This window comes from Dunckerocampus dactyliophorus, chromosome 2, assembly GCF_027744805.1.
Source record: "Dunckerocampus dactyliophorus isolate RoL2022-P2 chromosome 2, RoL_Ddac_1.1, whole genome shotgun sequence".
Taxonomy (NCBI): Eukaryota; Metazoa; Chordata; class Actinopteri; order Syngnathiformes; family Syngnathidae; genus Dunckerocampus; species Dunckerocampus dactyliophorus.
This window is the reverse complement of record NC_072820.1, coordinates 51,388,736-51,410,125: the sequence shown is the minus strand read 5'-3', so window position 1 is coordinate 51,410,125 and position 21,390 is coordinate 51,388,736. Positions and strand designations below refer to the sequence as shown.

At 44.1% G+C, this 21,390-nt stretch overlaps 1 protein-coding gene across 4 annotated transcripts in view; it reads left to right on the top strand.

Annotated features, from left to right (window-relative positions):
* Positions 1-21,390, top strand: part of LOC129172362 (oocyte zinc finger protein XlCOF26-like) — a 65,420-nt gene that overhangs the window by 32,100 nt on the left and 11,930 nt on the right. The window contains exon 4 of one of the 4 annotated variants that reach the window (XM_054762086.1): positions 11,331-11,355. The exons of the other annotated variants lie outside the window; for them this stretch is intronic. Within the exon in view, the coding sequence (XP_054618061.1) occupies positions 11,331-11,344 (14 nt within the window). The 3' untranslated portion in view covers positions 11,345-11,355. Of the gene's footprint in view, positions 1-11,330; positions 11,356-21,390 lie in introns of those variants that run through there. 4 annotated transcript variants of the gene reach the window in all.

The window sequence follows — 21,390 nt, the reverse complement described above, 5'->3', positions numbered from 1 at the left end:
TCTAACCCAAATCTTCACCCTCTAACCCAAATCCTCATCCTCTAACCCTAATCCTCACCCTCTTACCCTAATATTCACAGTCCAACCCAAATCCTCACCCTCTCACCCTAATCCTCACCCTCTCACCCTCTAAGACAAATCCTCATCCTCTAACCCAAATCCTCACCCTCTAACCCAAATCCTCACCCTCTCACCCTAATCCTCACCCTCTAACCCTAATTCTCACCGTCTAACCCATATCCTCATCCTCTCACCCTAATCCTCACCCTCTAACCCTAATCCTCACCGTCTGACTCTAATCCTCATCCTCTAACGCAAATTCTCACCCTCTAACCCTAATCCTCACCGTCTAACCCAAATCCTCACCCGCTAACCCTAATCCTCACCCTCTAACCCTAACCCTCACCATCTAACCCAAATCCTCATCCTCTCACCCTAATCCTCACCCTCTAACCCTAATCCTCACCGTCTAACCCAAATCCTCACCCTCTCAACCTAATCCTCACCCTCTAACCCTAATCCTCACCGTCTAACCCTAAACCTCACCCTCGAACCCTAATCCTCACCCATCTAACCCTAATCCTCAGCCTCTAACCCAAATCTTCACCCTCTAACCCAAATCCTCATCCTCTAACCCTAATCCTCACCCTCCAACCCTAATACTCACAGTCCAACCCAAATCCTCACCCTCTCACCCTAATCCTCACCCTCTAAGACAAATCCTCATCCTCTAACCCAAATCCTCACCCTCTAACCCAAATCCTCACCCTCTCACCCTAATCCTCACCCTCTAACCCTAATTCTCACCGTCTAACCCATATCCTCATCCTCTCACCCTAATCCTCACCCTCTAACCCTAATCCTCACCGTCTGACTCTAATCCTCATCCTGTAACCCAAATCCTCACCCTCTAACCCAACTCTTGACCCTCTAACCCAAATCCTCATCCTCTAACCTTAATCCTAACCCTCTAATCCTAATCCTCACCCTCTAAACCAAATCCTCATCCTCTAACCCAAATCCTCACCCTCTAGCCCTAATCCTCACCCTCTCACCCTTGCCGATGTCCGCTCTCCAACGCTGGATGACTGACTCGTCCACACCGTGCTGCTGCCTGGTTCCCAAACTCTTCTGCATACCGGCAGACGGAGAGTTTGAGCGTTGCGGTGAAAGATCGTCGTGGCATTTTGAGAGGGTACAGGCCTGGTCACACCGCCCGAATTTTGCTGTAGCGTCCCTTGAACGGTAGGAAGAGGGGCCGAATTTCGACAATGCTCGTCACCGCGTACAAAATGGGAAAAAAAAAAAATAGAAAACACAGGCGTTGTCCTAGCGATGTACCGCTGAAGCCGGTGTTGCTTTAGCCTTGATTTAACGGTAGCGAACTTTGGTTTAGCGGTGACACGAGCGGTGATAGAGCGGCTTTCTGGGCATGCGGATCAGTTATCCATGTATTGTACATAACACATAATGCTGCATTGCTTCAGTGTGAATTTGAATAAACGCCAACGTTGTATTGTATTTTACAACATCTGCAATGTTTTAATGGAATCTTAGGTTAGCTTCAGTGTATATAGAGATCGTTTCACTGTGTGAAAATAAAGACACACAGCAGTCAGTCAGGGGGGGGGACGAGAGGGGGACAAAAACAAAAAAGAGAGACAAGAGACAAGGACAACAGCAGCAACAACAACAATAGTGACAGACCAACAGAAACATACAGAACTACATCAGCAAATAAATGTCTGTGACAACTAGAAAGACGAACAAGGACATAAGGACAAAACAATATCAACAACCACAATGACAAAGCTGTCAATGACAATCACACATAATAGCAGTCATGAAATGATGAACTATGATAGTGATCACAATGACAATACTGCATTGAAACAGTCACACATAATAGTAGTCATGAAATGATGAACTATGATAGTGATCACAATGATAATACCGCATTGAAACAGTCACACATAATTGCAGTAATGCAATGATTATCCATGATTATCCAAAAGTACTGTAATGCACATTATTGTAAAAAAATATATATATCTATATATATATATATATATATATAGTCATACTGCTGATATCACCGTCGCTGTAATAAAACCAACAACATAATAACACCCTGGTTAACTCAGTGAGTAATGTGGGGAAGTACGTATGTACTGTGAGTGTGCATATGTACAGGTATCTCTGTATGTGGGGAAGACTTCATATATATATAAAGGTGCAGAAATGTGTGGGCGTGTAATTGTCACTGAGAATGCATGAAAGGAAAGGGGCCGCCTTCACCTCCCAGAGAGCCCCGCCCCAAATAGCCAGGCCGGGCCCCGGCCGCCAGAAGGTCACCAGGCCCATAGGGGCAGGCAGCACAAAGATCAGCGCCCCAAGAGCCAGCCCAGAGGCCCCCCCCCCCCCCGGGAAGACCAGCAAGGGGCCGAAGAGAGGTAATCCCAGCCAAGGACAGGGCGCCAGCGGGCCGGAGGACTGCCAACCCCTGGGACCAGCGAGAGATCACACCCCACAAAGGCAGACGGGTACCGGGGGCCACAAACCGGCAGGCCCAGAGACGCCTCCACAACCGGAAAGAAGCCTGCCCGCGCCGGAAGCGCCAATTCCCGCCCACCGCCCCCCCACACCCCCAGGGAGCGGAGCCCGGCCAACCCCCGCCCGACCCCCGACACAGGGCCGCCCCGCCAAGGGATGCAGGAGGCACACCCTCCACCCACCCGGCGGAGGTACGGGCGGCAGAGATGTATCACCCAGCACCCGACCCCACGGAGCAAACCCCTGTATGCCCCCGCCCCCCAAAATAAATAACTAAAATAAATAAATAAATAAAAGTGCACACACGCACGCACATACAGTACACACTCCTACGCACCCACACGCACGCACATACACACCCCTACGCGCACACTGATACACACACCTACTTACTCAAGCGCGCACACACACACACACACACACACACAGTGGTCGACTGCCCGACACACGGAAGCCCCACCCTATCCCCCGTTGGTAACCCAAGGAGCAGCGGAGCCGGGGACCCCGGGGTCCCAGACATACGATCCAGAACCCAGGCGCGGAGAGCGCGGACCGCCGGGGAGCAGGAAGACACCAGGCCACACCCTCCCAATGGTAGGACGCCGCCAGCAAGGCAGACAGGGGAGCCAGCGAGGAGGAAAGCGGGAAACTGAGCAGGCAGGCGGGAAAACGGGCGAGCAGCCAGGCGAACCACCACAAAGCGCCAACCGACACCCGCGGGCCAGCAAACCCCGAAGAGGGAGCGGGAGCACCACACTCCAAGCCGCAGGGAGGCCAAGCACCAGAGTCGAGAAGGCGAGACCAGCAGCAGACCAGCCGACGGCCTCCACAAACCACCAGAAGCCAGACCAGCCACATGCCACCAGAGCCGACAGCGCACCACCCGCGCACCGGAGCCCCACCCCCGACAAGCCCACAGACAGACCGGGGGAGGCGAGGACACAGACATTTAAAAAAAATAAATAAATAAAATAAAATAAAATAAAAGAGGAAATAAAATAAAAGAGGATGGTGTATCTGTGTGCATGTATATGGGGTGTATGTGGATGATAGCTAATGGTGCAATTAAAATCGGGGGACAGCTGCCGCTCGGAGGGCCCCTCACCTGACCAGCCCCCCCAAACCCTAAGTGTCTACTCTGCGAAGGTGAAGATATTAAACAAAACCACGTGAGCAGGACATCTAGATGTGAATCAGGGTCTCTATTTCATTTCAATTTCAGGGAGAAAAAGCACAAATTGCCTTTGGCTTTGCGATGCATGTAGCGAATCTGCACAATACTCCCATATTAACCCACATATAAAACATTTTATACGCATTGTTTTGCCTAAACAACAAAGAAAATTGGTTATATATACAGTCAAACCTGTCTTAGCGGCCGCCTGTATAGAACGGCCGCCTGCCTATAGCGGCCACTGAAAAATCCCTCGCCGAAAATGTACGTGTTATAGACCCTGTGTATAACGGTCACCTGTCTAATGCGGCCAGCGGCCACCCATTTTGTATCCCTTGGTCAATATCTGACCGCATATAGCGGCCAAAATGCAGACTCAAGCAGAAGCTTCATGCACGAAAAAGTTTAGTTTTTTAAGCAATGAAGCCATTGTGTGTAGACTTTAATTACTGAGTCCTAGCTCAGTCACAATCATTCACAAGATCCACACAAAACTGTCAGTTGTTCGACATTTAAAAAAAAGCCATCTTCTTTGGAGCTTTTTGCAGACAGTGACACCGTTTATTTCCTGGTGTGAGACAATGTGCACTGGTCAATACTGTAATGCCCCTTGTTGTGGGGAAGGAGAGACTCACGTCGCTGCACTTTAATCGCTTTATTAACAGCGGTTTATTAACATACAGTAATACATACAGTACATACAGTACAATACATACAGTAATAACATACAGATCAAAGATGGCGCCCTCCGTGGCAGACGTCTCTGTGACACTCTCCCGTGTTTTTCTATTTTTTGCCATCTTATTGTTCATTTTGGACATTCAACACACTCACGCAGTACATTACAACAGGGAGACACTTTTGAACATCGGCAGGGTTCACCATGAACTTTCATTTAGCCTCTCAGACTTTGCCTTTCTTCTGCGCCGGGAGAACGCAGCAGCCTGCGGCCCCGGTGAGCTGAATACCCGGCGAGCAAAGCATCCGAGGCGTAAACGAGGCAAGCGAGCCGGCCTGCATGCTAGGCTAAAAGCTAGAGCGACTAGGCCACCGCTACCAAGCTTGCTGCTAGCCAACGTCCGCTCTCTTGAAAACAAGATGGACGAACTACGAGCAAGGATTACAGCTCAACGTGAGATCAGGGAATGCTGTGTCCTCACCTTCACAGAAACCTGGCTGACGGAGGATATACCGGACTCGGCGATCCAGTTGGAATCATTTGCTGCTTACCGGGGAGATCGGACTTTAGCGTCTGGTAAACACAGAGGTGGCGGCGTCTGTGTTTACGTAAACAAACGGTGGTGCACAGACGTACAGACGATGGAAAAGCACTGCTCGCAGGACATTGAGCTGCTGATGGTGAAATGCAGACCTTTTTATTTACCTCGTGAGTTTAGCGCTGTGTATTTAACTGCTATTTACATCCCACCACGAGCTAACACTGCTAATGCACTAGGCCTCCTGCATGACATCATCGATAAACACGAGACCAAACACCCAGACGCTGTATTCATTATATCTGGCGATTTCAACCACTGTAACCTCAGGACTGTCCTCCCCAAATATTACCAGTATGTGAGCTTTCCCACAAGGGAAAATAACATCCTGGACCAAGTCTACTGCAACATGAAAGGTGCTTTGAAGGCTGTTCCAAGACCCCACTTTGGAAAGGCTGACCACATCTCTATATTCCTTTATCCAACGTACAGACAACTTCTCAAAAAAGCTCCCCCTGTAAGTACAGCAGTTAAAGTATGGAATGAAGAAACTGATCAAGTACTTCAGGACTGCTTTGGCTGCACAAACTGGGATGTGTTTAAAACTGCAGCGGGGAGGGAAGATTGTACTGTTGATTTGGATGAATATGCTTCTGCTGTTACTGGCTACATTAGCACATGTATAGAGACTGTTACCACCACCAAGTATTACAGAAAATACCCTAACCAAAAACAGTGGATGAACTGTGATGTAAGGGCTAAGCTACGTGCTCGTTCGACTGCATTTGTCATGGGCACCGCTGATGACTACAAAAAGGCCAGATATGACCTGAGGAGGTCCATACGGGAGGCCAAAAGACAGTACAGACAGAAGCTGGAGGGCTACTATTCCACCTCAGACCCTCGGCGCATGTGGGCGGGGCTCCAGCACATCACAGACTATCGACAGCAGAGTAGCGTAGCCACGTCCAGCCAAACCACACTTCCAGATGAGCTGAACGAGTTCTATGCCCGCTTTGACACCCAAACTTCTGATGAGCAGAGAGGGTGGCTGAACCTGGGGAGCACACAGGACGCACCTCTCATGGTGACATCAGCTGATGTGCGCAGGGTTCTAAACAAAACAAACCCACGAAAAGCAGCAGGCCCAGACAACATCTCAGGACGTGCACTTCGGGTTTGCTCATCAGAGCTAGCTGATGTGCTTGCTGACATATTTAACCTGTCGCTTGCACAAGCATCTGTACCGACCTGCTTTAAGTCCACCACCATAGTGCCCGTACCCAAGAAGAGCAACGTGACCTGCTTGAATGACTATCGCCCTATAGCACTCACTCCTATTGTTATGAAGTGCTTTGAAAGAATAGTCATGACCCACATCAAAAAGAGCATCCCGGCGGCAACTGTGGACCCTCTACAGTTTGCATATCGCCAGAACCGGTCCACGGATGATGCAGTCAACACTGCCATCCACACAGCCCTTTCTCACCTACAGGGCCAGGACACATACGTCAGAATGCTATTTATAGACTATAGCTCCGCTTTTAATACAGTCAGCCCCCACAAACTCACAAATAAGCTCCTCACACTTGGCCTGTCTCCCTCCCTCTGTAACTGGGTGTTTAACTTTCTCACAGGCAGACCCCAGTCAGTCAGAGTCCACAACCGCACATCCAGCTCAAGAATTGTGAGCACTGGGACCCCACAGGGGTGTGTGCTGAGTCCACTCCTCTACACGCTCTTCACCTACGATTGCGTGGCCTCCCAGAACAACACCAGCATCATTAAATTTGCGGATGACACTACAGTCATCGGACTGATCACTGGTGGTGTTGAAACATCATACAGAAGAGAGGTGGCGGACCTCATAGCTTGGTGTCGTGATAACAATCTCCTTCTCAATACAGATAAGACTAAAGAGATGATCATCGACCCAAGAACAAGGGAAAAGGAGCCACATAGACCCCTGTTTATTGGTGAGACTGAGGTGGAGAGGGTGAAAACCTTCAAGTTCCTTGGCACACACATCAGCGAGGACCTCACCTGGTCTCACAACACCCAACAAATTCTGAAGAAGTCCCAAAGGAGACTGTACTTCCTGAGAAGACTGAGGAAATTTGGCATGTCCACCACAATCCTGAGTTGCTTCTACAGATGCACCATCGAAAGTGTCCTTACCGCCTCCATCACTGTTTGGTACGGTAACTGTACAACACGTGATAGGAAGGCACTCCAGCGGGTGATCAAGACCTCACAGAACATTGTTGGGGCAGCCCTCCCCTCACTGCAAGACATTTATACATCTAGAGTCCTACGCAGAACACACAACCTCATCAAGGACAGCACACATCCACAACACTCATTATTCACACTCCTGCCATCAGGCAGACGCTACAGGAGTTTGAAGTCCAGGACCACAAGGCTGGCAAACAGCTTTTACCCACAGGCCATCAGGCTTCTCAATGAAGCACTCAGACACGCCACACGCAACACACACTCATAGCACTTATTTATTTATTTATTTATTTGTATTATTTACTTGCATTAATGTCTCTTCTGTTGTTGTTGCTTAATTTCTTGGTATTTATGTATATGTGTTTATGTTTCTTATGTTCTTATTCTTTCTTGTGTTTTTCTTTCTTTTCCTTGGGAGAATGAACAGAATAAGATTTTCATTGCATGGTATAACTGCTGTTTTACCATGCACATGACAATAAAACTCTCTTGAATCTTGAATCTTGAAGTAGTCGTTCTTTACAACTTTTATCCGCAGTCCCACAGTGCCCTCTACTGGTCAACATTCGAAATGGCCACCAACCTGTCTATAACGACCACCTGCCTACAGCGGCCACTTTCGGCGTCTCCCTGTAGTGGCCGCTAAGACTTTAGGGTTTGACTGTATATGTAGTAGTAGTAGTACTTTATTAATCCCACAGCAGGGAAATTCACCTGTTACAGCAGCAAGCAAGATACATATATATATATATATATATATATATATATATATATATATATATATATATATATATATATATATATAGTCAAAGGACAGTCAAACGACAGTCAAAGGCGGCCACCTTTATAGAACGGCCACCTGCCTATAGCAGCCACTGAAAAATCCCCCGCAGCAAATGTACATGTTATAGACCCTGTGTATAGCAGTCACCTGTCCAACGCGGTTACTGAGTCCTAGCTCAGTCACAATCATTCACAAGATCCACACAAACTGTCAGTTGTTCCACATAAAAAGCCGTCTTCTTCTGAGCTTGCTATTTCCTGGTCAAACATGTAACTTTAAGAGCATTTGCACCAAAACATTACCGCAAAGTAGGCTGGGAACAGGACGTGCTCCCAGCGACGCTACAATAAAAAAAAAACATACGCTAGCATGCATGCGGCAGCGGGTGTGAGACAATGTGCACTGGTCAATACTGTACTGCCGCTTGTTGTGGGGAAGGAGAGACTCACGTCGCCGATGCACTTTAATGGCTTTATTAACAGCGGAGAACACTGCAGGACTTTACATCCACGCCAACATAAACACACTTCCCAACTCTCTCCAAACTCACAGCTAGCACTGAGCCTAGCTCTCCTGCTCGGGACGCCCACCGTCACTTCCCGTCACTTCCTGATGAACTAAAGCTGTAATGACACTCTGCCGTATAAAAAGTAAAATATTAAAAATAAGCGTAAGATATTACTAGCACAGCTTTGTTCTGTGGGTCGTGGATAATAACAAGCCTAGTAGTGCTGTACAACTTTTATCCACAGTCCCACAGTGCCCTCTACTGGTCAACATTCAAAATGGCCGCCAACCTGTCTATAGAGGCCACCAGTCTATAGCGGCCACTTTTGCAGTCTCCCTTTAGTGGCCGCTATGGACAAGTTTGACTGTACTTGTCCATTAGACAGTCTTCCTGCCAGAGCTGGACCATGCTTTCCTTGATTGAGTTACCACCATTTAGCTGCGTCCAAGAAATGTACTGTGATCCCCATAAGCAAGAACCATTAACAGTGAACAGCGTGGGTGCGATTCTATCAGTTATTATTCAGCCTCTAGCTTCCTTTTAGTAAGTAAAAACCTTGGCTATGATTGCACTACATTGTCATGTAGACCTACAAAGTACACTTGGAAGAACAAGAGGTGAATAAATGTATTGCAACTGATGTGAAACTGATGAGGGGTAGGATTAAATAAGCTTTGCTTCTTCCTACTCCTTTTTGGACATGCAAAATTGTGAATTGTACTATGTGATGTGCTACTGTTTGACTCATGCATGTTCAGGATTAAAACCATGAACCATGATAATAACAAGCCTGGTAGTGCTGTACAACTTTTATCCGCAGTCCACAGAGCCCTCTACTGGTCAACATTATTATTATTATTTTTTCCCCTTTTTGTAACATGTAAAACATGTAATGCAAATCGTGAAGACGTTTATTTTAAGACATAATATCATGTGGAACAAACAAAAGACCGCTCCCGTGTTTGGTTCCCAGGCTTCCTGCCCTCCAACTCCGTATTTGTGTAGGACTTCCACATGCTAAGCCTATGTATATCACACTTTGTTTCTTATTATCAACCAGAAGTTGGGCAGTCTATCAAAAATGTTAACACAAAACACATTTTTAAAGCTTTTTGCAAGTCCTTGGGGGATTTTCTAAATGCATAAGGGTGAGTGCTTTAGTCACAAGCTGTCAGAATACCACCTAAAAAGTGATTTAAACACCTTCTCAGGCCGAATGAGTTACTTTTTTATTTGGCCTATAATGGCCTACTTTGTTTCAGCGGCTATTTTTAGATACGATTTTTTGAATGTGCATCTTACATGGCAGAAGGCTTATGGCTCATGACCATTTACCTTGTCAGGACTCACCTTCAGCTGGCTGGCATAGTGTTGCACTCACTTGTTGACAAAGTTGAAAAGAACCATCCAAAAGAATGCCAAGGTTTTCTACATGTGCTTCGCAGTATGATCAAACACTGGAACGAGAAAAAAGTTGCACTTTTTGGAGTGACGGCTGTGAGGATGCCGTCCATCTCCGTCCACATCATTCACCAAAAAATTACGATTTTTTTAACAAAAAAATACTATTTTTTAAAGCAAACTAACCAAAGCAATTTTTGCACATGGGATTTGAACAAAAAGTGTGAATTGGGCATCAGACCATGCACACCTCACTGAAAATGAAAGTGAAAAGCTTACAGCACACCGATTCTGTTACTCATTTTCATGGACAGAATTTGTAGGTGCAGCCGGCAGCTGGCCCGTCACCTAGGACCTGTTTGCCTTGGTCAACAGTCACATGACACAATGCTTCACAAAAATCCTTCAATCCTTCATTCTTTTGGACTTCAATTGAACTCCTTTATGACTTCAATGTTTATTTTGCAATGGAATGATTGCTTCCAAGGTTGTACACACAGACACAGACAGTGATTTGACCTTTCTTAAAAGATCCTGAAGGTTGTGGATAAAAAACTTAAGTGGTATTCAGGAACTGATTCAATAAACAGCCATTGTAAGAGAATCAGGGAGAAATTTTTAATAATGCAAATATGAGGTGAAAGAAAAAACGTAAAAATACAGTATAGTAGTCCAGCTCTCCCTGCAAAAAATGTTCTTTAGAATTTCTTAAGAAATCTATAAAATTTTATAGAATTTGATCAGAACAACGTGTTCTATAGAACTTTGAAAGTGACTTTCTGTTGGATTTCAATAGATTCTTCAGAAATTCTATAGAAAGGTTTGAAGAACAGAAAGTGGCTCATTACTTCATCTGGACAGTTCAATCGAATTTGACATGAACAACAAAGATAAGCAGCTGCCATATGTTATCAAATATGTTCAGCTTGCAGATGTCCCCATACTCACACATACATGTAACATATTGGCAGACTGGAGCAGAAACATATTCATTTATTGATTGCAAACAAGCAAGAAACAAATCAATAACAGAACTTGTCAATGTCATTCAAATGTTTTATGATTACAAATTTGAGTTGATATAACAATAACAAATGATATATAGCAGAATCATATGACAACTGGAAAGCAAAGGCAGCTCGTAAATTCTGGAAATGATTTATCAAGTTCCTGGGTTGTTGGTAAGGGAATTATGTACACTACCTCATTCTTCTGGTGTCTGAAACATTTTCTGGCTACCTGTGTTGGCTCAAAGCAAACAGTTTTGTAGTTTCTTTGGCCACTAAATAGAAAGCTGTTAGAAGATATCAGCAGTTGTCGAACAGAATATAATGGCCTGTCAGAAGATTTATCTATTTGAATCACAAAAAGCAGTCACAAAAAAATTACAGTAACAAAAAAACTTACCAACAATGCATTTCAAAATAACATAAAATGTCCCATTTTTCATCTGCACAGTACTATCACAATGACGGTTCGACTCCTTGAAGTGAATGGAACACAGGTAAAATGAATTGCAAGATAACCTGTTGTATATTGTACTGTTGTATACTGTATAAGTACAATTGTTTGGGTTACATCCATACAAGTGATTGAAGGCTGATACTTCAGCTGCTTTGAGTACCCTTGTATGTCCAGTCCCATAAAAATAAACATTATCAGCATACTTTTTTCTCATATACATCCCAGAACACATTCATCTATTGTAGAGAGAGTTTAAACGCATATCACAACCTATGAAGTACTTCAAATGCAGTACAGTACAGTACGCAGCCAAAATGTTTTACACATCTGCATTGGCATACATTTTGTTCGCCTGACAAGAGGTATTATCTGCCCTATATTACTCTCAAAGCGAAAGCATGAAAATACCCACAGACCCACAATATCAGACATAAAATTCCCAATATACCACGGCTTTTGATGATTCGCAGAATCAAACCACAGGCCAGTAAATTTTTTTTTATCATGGAATGATGCTTCAACAGCTCCCCTAATTGGTTTTCAATAGATATACAGTATAAAGATAGAAGTTGCCATCTTTCAGGCATTGATCTCTTCCCAATGGTGTATCATATGAGTGACAAGAATTCATACTCTCGCTTTTTGAATATCAATCCAACCTCACAAACTGGACAGTATAGGTGTGCATCAAATTCATGGCTTTTGGAGGTAATTCCTTTGGATAGTAGAAACTTTGGTGGTAGACATCCAGGAGCAAGAATATCAAACATCTCAAGCAGTTGCTCAACTGCTACACCAGTCAGCTGATGCCTCAGAATGAAAGACATTGCTGTGACTATTGCCTGTCCTTTGGTTATGTCGGCTCCATCTCCAATACTTTCATCACCATTCGGAATATCATCAATACTCTGAGTCATCATGTTTAAGCCATCCAAATCCTCTTGAGGAGCTGCGTCATGAAGTTCTGTCTGTAAAAATACAGTACATTGTTAAAATTTTATAAGATGTTCATACATACAACATACATACATACATACATACATACATACATACATACTATATATATATATATATATATATATATATATAAATCAATAATACATGCATACATAATGAAAAATAAACAATAACTTTTGTTTTAAAACTAATCAAATACCAAGGGTCAACCCAAAAAGCACTGTTGTTGTTGCAACATCGTGTTCATGAGAAAAACAAAAAACAAAACAAAACAAAAAAACAAACCAAACATATTATTTTAAACGTACTGTCGAACTGGCATCATCGGTGTCACATGAGATGGTATCATGACAAAGCAGGGTTGTTGTGGTTGCCATTTCCGCTGAACTTCCAGGCTGTACATCCTCTTCGTAGGGCTGTGGAAGTCCACAACGTCCACAGTAGGCGTGTCATGGAAATTTGCTGCCATCTCAGTTTCATACCATCTTCTTCTCAACTGTTTTGGAATTGTTGGGTTTTCTTGGTCAGTCAAGTAGCGTCGCTTTGTTAATTCCAGAAATATGTATGGACCAATGAAAACGGTCGGCTGAAACCACTTTCTTGCAATGCGCGGGAATTGCCTTTGTCTCTTTCACAAAGAAGATCTCATTCACAAGACTGGCACATTTATTTTATTTGATTACTCAAGCGTTAGATATCTGTTATGAAGTCTGTCAGCCTAATACGATGACCCGAATGAAGTACCGTAAATCACAGTGTATAAACCGCACCCGTGTATTACCCGCACCCCCATTTTCAGGCTCACGGCGGGGAAAAAAAAGTTGAGTTCATAAATGCTTACCAACTCTTTCATCAACATGCGTAAAGGTACTAAGCAATTTCAAAAAGAAGAAAGTCCATCAATTCATCTGCAATGGAATTACATAATGTTGCATTGCTTCAGTGTGAATTTGAATAAACTCCAACGTTTATTCAAGCATACCCAAGCATTTTCAGCAACTTTACAGCAGAGGGCGCTAAAGTCAAAGCAACTGTCTGACCCACAGACGGGTTTCCAAATGCGCTTCTCGTCAATGTCTCCCGGTATTTATAGCCAAATTCTGGCCTAGCGGACCCAAGCGTCCACGAACTTGCATCTAGCAGCGCCAAACTTTGACTGGGCATTGTTGGAGCCGTAATGAACTTTGCCGTGGCGGAAATTGGCCGCCACGTAATATTTTGTGCAGCTCAAAACTTTCGGAGCGGGAGGAGGGACCATCAGCGGTGGCCGAGCGGATACGGCGTTGCCTTAACGGGGTCCAACTTCTGTTAAACAGTGGTGAACGGGCGGTGATTAATTTTTTTTACCGCTCCAGGAACGCTACAGCAAAGTTCAGGCGGTGTGACCGGGCTTGTAGTACGAGTGATCTTCCGCTGAAGCGTTGTAGAAGCGTTATCTGATATTATTTTTCAGTCCGAGTCTGGTCACAGACCCGTCATCGTGTATAAACCGTGATTTACGGTATGCGGTCGTACATTTCTTTGAAAGGAATGAGGTCAAAATAATTGAGACCAGACATATAATTACGGATGAGAATTGCAATCGCAAGGATATGAATGGAGACGACTGGGAAGCTGATACAGAGGTGCAGATTGCTTGGCCATTAAACAAGGGCAAGAATCAACATAAACATGCTGCAAGAATCATTAGGTTTGGTTGTAAGTACAACCACCACTTTTATTTTTCTCTGTATTCAAAATAGATATTTAATTTTTACATTTATGGTGGGCCTAAAAACATTACTATTCTAACACAGTCTATGTAGCCCAACAGACACTTTGTTTGCATGCATGTTAGCATTTCTGTTACGATGGTGTTTGTCGCTCTGCTGCCGCCTGCTGTGTTTATGCTTGCAGTGCAACCTCAGCCGGTGTGGGTGGAGACTGCAGACTATTACCTCTGGCCCCTTTATATACTCAGCGGCAGCAGACACCTGTGCCAGATTGTACTCCTTGCCAACCCCTGCTACCTGCACAGCTTTGTCCAGCTCCTTACCCTTTGCCCTGCTATCTGGCTCACCTCTGCTACTATGTATGTATGTATGTACTTTATTTATCCCACAGCGGGGAAATTTACTTGTTACAGCAGCAAGCAAGATACGCAAGTAAAGAGTACAGTGTAAAGAATACATAGTGACTACAACATGGTTCAGGTGGTGCAGGTGTTGTAGAGCCTGATAGCGGTCGGTATGAAGGACCTGCGGAACCTCTCCTCCTTACACCGTGGGTGTAACAGTCTGCTGCTGAAGGAGCTGCCCAGGGAAACAACAGTGTCATGTAGCGTGTGATATGGGGGTGGGATTTTTTTTTGTTTCCAAAAAGGATAAATCATTGAGACCCTGTATTGACTATAGGGGGCTCAACAGTATTACTCTCCGCAACCGTTATTCCCTTCCGCTCATGGACTCCGCCTTCTGCGCCCTGCATTCGGCCCAAGTATTCTCAAAATTGGACCTCTGTAACGCATATCACCTGGTGCACATAAAAAGGGGAGACGAGTGGAAGACAGCTTTCAATACTCCAATAGGGCATTTTGAATATTTAGTAATGCCGTTTGGGCTTACTAACGCCCCCGGCGGTTTTTCAAAACCTTATTAATGATGTGTTAAGAGATATGATCAATCGATTTTGTTTTGTCTATCTTGACGACATCCTTATCTTTTCTAGGAACTTACAGGAACATACCCGCCATGTCCGACTAGTCCTCCAGCGCTTGCTTGAGAACAGATTATATGTCAAGGCGGAAAAATGTGAGTTCCACACCACCTCCATGTCCTTCCTGCTGTATATAGTGGAGAAGGGCCAGATACGTGCCGATCCCGCTGGCCAACTCCTAAAACAAGGAAGCATCTGCAGAGGTTCTTGGGCTTTGCTCATTTTTACAGTCGATTTATTCTATTATAATTTTAGCAGCAAGGTCGAACCTCTGACCATGCTTACATCCTCCAAAATACTTTTCTCATGGAACCCCAAGGCGGAGGAGGCGTTTAAACAGCTTAAGAGGCTTTTTACAACTACAACTACAACTACAACTTTAAAGCTCCTGGTAGAGGTCGACGCATCGGATACGGGCGTGGGAGCCGTCCTGTCGCAGCGGTCCCCAGTCGACCAGAAACTTCACCCTGCGCATTCTTCTCACGTCGCCTCACAAAAGCAGAGGGTAATTATGATGTGGGCAATAGGGAGCTGCTGGTTGGAGGGCGCAGCCCTTCCCTTCATGGTCATCACCGACCACAAGAACCTCGCCTACATCAAGACTGCTCAAAGACTCAACGCTCGCCAAGCTCGGTGGTCTCTTTTTCTCAACCGCTTCAACTTCTCCATAACCTACAGACCCAGCACACACAATATCAAGCCTGACGTGCTGTCCAGGACATTTGGTACCACGGACGAGGAGGCAGCACCAGAGACTATCGTACATGTGGCTCGGGTGTTGGGGGCAGTCCAGTCGGAGGTGGAGAGAAAGGTGTCCGAAGCAACCAGCGGCACGGAACCACCGGAAGGCTGTCCACCGGGAAGACTATTCGTCCCCCAGGATCTAAGGTTGGACGTCATACAGTGGGGGCACTCACCCAAGATGGCATGTCATCCCGGGGTCAGTCGCACACAGTCGGCGGTAGCACAGAGGTTTTGGTGGCCTTCCATGGTGACGGACATTAAGGAATTCGTTGCAGCTTGCTCTGTCTGTGCCAGAAGCAAGACCTCTCATCGTTCTCCCGCTGGACTCCTTCAACCATTGCCCATCCCGTCCCGCCATTGGTCCCACATCGGCCTCGACTTTGTCACCGGACTACCAGCCTCCCAAGGCAACACTGTTGTTTTGAGCATCGTGGACCGCTTCTTTAAGATGGTTTACTTCATCACCCTGCCAAGACTACCTTCGTCCCTGGAAACGGCACACCTACTGGTGAGACAAGTGTTTAGAATTCATGGCATACCATGCGATATTGTATCCGTCAGGGGGCCTCAATTCACTTCCTGAGTTTGGAGAGCCTTTTGCAAGACTTTGGGGGTATCAGTCAGCCTCTCCTCGGGTCATCACCCTCAGACCAACGGCCAGACAGAGCGGGCCAACCAGGACCTTGGAGCGGCGTTACGCTGTGTTTCAAGATTCAAGAGAGTTTTATTGTCATGTGCATGGTAAAACAGCAGTAATACCATGCAATGAAAATCTTATTCTGTTCATTCTCCCAAGAAAAGAAAGAAAACACAAGAAAGAATAAGAACATAAGAAACATAAACATAAATACCAATAAATTAAGCAGCAACAAAAAGAAGAGACATTCATACAAATAAATATACAAATAAATAAGTAATAAATAAATAAAGTGCTATGAGTTGCGTGCGGCGTGTGTGAGTGCTTCGTTGAGAAGCCTGATGGCCTGTGGGTAAAAGCTATTTGCCAGCCTTGTGGTCCTGGACTTCAAACTCCTGTAGCGTCTGCCTGATGGTAGGAGTGTGAATAATGAGTGTTGTGGATGTGTGCTGTCCTTGATGAGGTTGTGTGTTCTTCGTAGGACTCTAGATTTATAAATGTCTTGCAGTGAGGGGAGGGCTGCCCCAACAATGTTCTGTGAGGTCTTGATCACCCGCTGGAGTGCCTTCCTATCACGTGTTGTACAGTTACCGTACCAAACAGTGATGGAGGCGGTAAGGACACTTTCCATAGTGCATCTGTAGAAGCAACTCAGGATTGTGGTGGACATGCCAAATTCCCTCAGTCTTCTCAGGAAGTACAGTCTCCTTTGGGACTTCTTCAGAATTTGTTGGGTGTTGTGAGACCAGGTGAGGTCCTCGCTGATGTGTGTGCCAAGGAACTTGAAGGTTTTCACCCTCTCCACCTCAGTCTCACCAATAAACAGGGGTCTATGCGGCTTCTTTTCCCTTGTTCTTGGGTCGATGATCATCTCTTTACTGTAGTCTTATCTGTATTGAGAAGGAGATTGTTAGCACGACACCAAGCTATGAGGTCCGCCACCTCTCTTCTGTATGATGTTTCAACACCACCAGTGATCAGTCCGATGACAGTAGTGTCATCCGCAAATTTAATGATGCTGGTGTTGTTCTGGGAGGCCACACAATCGTAGGTGAAGAGCGTGTAGAGGAGCGGACTCAGCACACACCCCTGTGGGGTCCCAGTGCTCACAATTCTTGAGCTGGAAGTGCGATTGTGGACTCTGACTGACTGGGGTCTGCCTGTGAGAAAGTTAAACACCCAGTTACAGAGGAAGGGAGACAGGCCAAGTGTGAGGAGCTTATTTGTGAGTTTGTGGGGGGTGACTGTATCAAAAGCAGAGCTATAGTCTATAAATAGCATTCTGACGTATGTGTCCTGGCCCTGTAGGTGAGAAAGGGCTGTGTGGATGGCAGTGTTGACTGCATCATCCGTGGACCGGTTCTGGCGATATGCAAACTGTAAAGGGTCCACAGTTGCCGCCGGGATGCTCTTTTTGATGTGGGTCATGACTAATCTTTCAAAGCACTTCATAACAATAGGAGTGAGTGCTATAGGGTGATAGTCATTCAAGCAGGTCACGTTGCTCTTCTTGGGTACGGGCACTTAAAGCAGGTCGGTACAGATGCTTGTGCAAGCGACAGGTTAAAAATGTCAGCAAGCACATCAGCTAGCTCTGATGAGCAAACCCGAAGTGCACGTCCTGAGATGTTGTCTGGGCCTGCTGCTTTTCATGGGTTTGTTTTGTGCAGAACCCTGCGCACATCAGCTGATGTCACCATAAGAGGTGAGTCCTGTGTGCTCCCCAAGTCCAGCCACCCTCTCTGCTCATCAGGAGTTTGGGTGTCAAAGCGGGCATAGAACTCATTCAGCTCATCTGGAAGTGTGGTTTGGCTGGACGTGGCTACGCTACTCTGCTGTCGATAGTCTGTGATGTGCTGGAGCCCCGCCCACATGCGCCGAGGGTCTGAGGTGGAATAGTAGCCCTCCAGCTTCTGTCTGTAGTGTCTTTTGGCCTCTCGTATGGACCTCCTCAGGTCATATCTGGCCTTTTTGTAGTCATCAGCGGTGCCCATGACAAATGCAGTCGAACGAGCACGTAGCTTAGCCCTTACATCACAGTTCATCCACTGTTTTTGGTTAGGGTATTTTCTGTAATACTTGGTGGTGGTAACAGTCTCTATGCATGTGCTAATGTAGCCAGTAACAGCAGAAGCATATTCATCCAAATCAACAGTCCAATCTTCCCTCCCCGCTGCAGTTTTAAACACATCCCAGCTTGTGCAGCCAAAGCAGTCCTGAAGTACTTGATCAGTTTCTTCATTCCACACTTTAACTGCTGTACTTACAGGGGGAGCTTGTTTAAGAAGTTGTCTGTATGTTGGATAAAGGAATATGGAGATGTGGTCGGCCTTTCCAAAGTGGGGTCTTGGAACAGCCTTCAAAGCACCTTTCATGTTGCTGTAGACTTGGTCCAGGATGTTATTTTCCCTTGTGGGAAAGCTCACATGCTGGTAATATTTGGGGAGGACAGTCCTGAGGTTACAGTGGTTGAAATCGCCAGATATAATGAATACAGCGTCTGGGTGTTTGGTCTCGTGTTTATCAATGATGTCATGCAGGAGGCCTAGTGCGTTAGTGGTGACATGATGACAATAAAGGGGTGACATGATGAGAATAAAGAGGTGATACATATGAGAATAAAGTGATTTGATGAGAATTAAGTGGTGACATTAAGACAATAAAGTGATGACATGATGAGAATAAAGCGGTGATATGATGAGAATAAAGGGGTGATATGATGAGAATAAAGTGGTGACATGATGAGACTAAAGGGGTGATATGAGAATAAAGTGGTGACATGAGAATAAAGGGGTGAAATGATGAGAATAAAGCGGTGATATGATGAGAATAAAGTGGTGGTATGATGAGAATAAAGTGGTGATATCATGAGAGTGTTAAATGGATGAGAATAATGTGGTGATATGATGAGTAAAGTGTTGAATGTATGAGAATGAAGGGGTGATATGATGAGAATAAAGGGGTGATATGATGAAAATAAAGTGGTGACATGATGAGAATAAAGGGGTGATATGATGAGAATAAAGTGGTGACATGATGAGAATAAAGGGGTGATAAGATGAGAATGTATGAGAATGAAGGGATGATATGATGAGAATAAAGGGGTGATCAGATGAGAATAAAGTGGTGATATGATGAGAATAAAGGGTTGATATGATGAGAATAAATGGGTGATATGATGAAAACAAAGGGGTGACATGAGAATAAAGTGGTCACATGATGAGAATAAAGTGTCAAATGGATGCAAATAAAGTGGTGACATGATAATAAAGTGGTGATGTGATGAGAATAAAGTGTCCAATGGATGCGAAAAAATTAGTGACATGATGAGAATAAAGGGGTGATATGATGAGAATAAAGGGGTGATATGAGAATAAAGTGATATGATGAGAATAAAGTGGTTATATAAGAATAAAGTGGTGACATGATAAGAATAAAGTGGTGACAATGTGAGAATAAAGAGGTAATATGAGAATAAAGTGTTGATACGTACTATGGGAAAAAAGTGGTGATACGAATAATGAGAATGAAGTGATATACATGAGAATAAAGTGGTGATATGTATGATGAGAATAAAGGGTTGATATGATTTGGTTTGGTTTGGTTTGGTTTATTTGAACATGAAGGTTACAATGGAATACATCTCATGAATCATTCTTTGACAGTTCCACATGTCCAAAAGGAGTAGGAAGAAGCAAAGCTTATTTAATCCTACCCCCCATCTATTCTACATCTATTACAGTACATGTAGTTCACTTCCTGCATTCCATGTCATGTTTTCAGTGATAGTCAGGATAACACATAATAGATAACGGTAAGATAGCCCTCCCCCCAAAAAAAGAAAGAACATTCATAATAATGATAATAATGATAATAATACTAAGTAAATAAATAAATAAGAACAAAACTTTTTCTTTTTTTTTTTAAAACACAACAAAGAAAATTATAAAAAAAAAATAAAAATAAAAAATAAATAAATAAAAAAATAAAATTTAATTAAATAAAAAAAGATAAAATAAATAAAATAAAATAAAATAACAAACCTGACAGAACAATCAGGACTCTTCTGCCTTGTATTTAGCAAACATCAACTGCTTGTATTGTTTTTTGAATTTGCTCATCTCTGTACATTGTTTGAGTTCTTTACTCAATCCGTTCCATAATTTAATTCCACACACGGAAATGCTGTGGGTTTTCAGCGTTGTTCTCGCATATAAATGTTTTAGGTTTAATTTTCCTCTAAGATCATATTTCTCCTCTCTGATTGAGAAATACTTAATTAGATTTTTGGGTAACGAGTTATTATTAACCTTATACATTATTCTAGCGGTTTGAAAGTGTACTAAATCTGCGAATTTTAATATCTGTGATTTTAAAAATAGAGGGTTTGTATGTTCTCTATACTTGGCATTATGAATTATCCTCACCATCTTTTTTGCAGTACAGTGAGTGAGTGAAGATTGCTTTTGTAATTATTTCCCCATATCTCCACACAATACATTAAATATGCTAATACTAAGGAACAGTACAGAGTGTGGAGTGATTTATGATCAAGAACATATTTTGCTTTATTCAATATAGATATATTTCTCGCCACTTTTTGCTGTATATATTTAATATGAGATTTCCAACTCATTTTTTCATCTATTATAACCCCAAGGAATTTATATTCTTCGTCTTTTTCAATATCCGTTCCATTAATTTGTATTTGGTCGTACGTATCCTTTCTACTATTACCAAATAGCATTATTTTAGTTTTACTTAAATTCGGAGATAATCTGTTCCTGTCAAACCATGACTTTAATATAACCATTTCATCCTTAACCTTTTTAATGAGTTCTTGTGTGCTTTCACCAGAACAGAAGGCGGTGGTATCATCAGCGAATAAGACCAATTTTAAGTTGTTAGTTACTTTGCAAATGTCGTTAATGTACAAGTTAAACAGTTTTGGTCCCAGTATGGACCCCTGTGGTACTCCACACGTATTGTGTAGACTCCCAGATGTATATTCTCCTAGCTTTA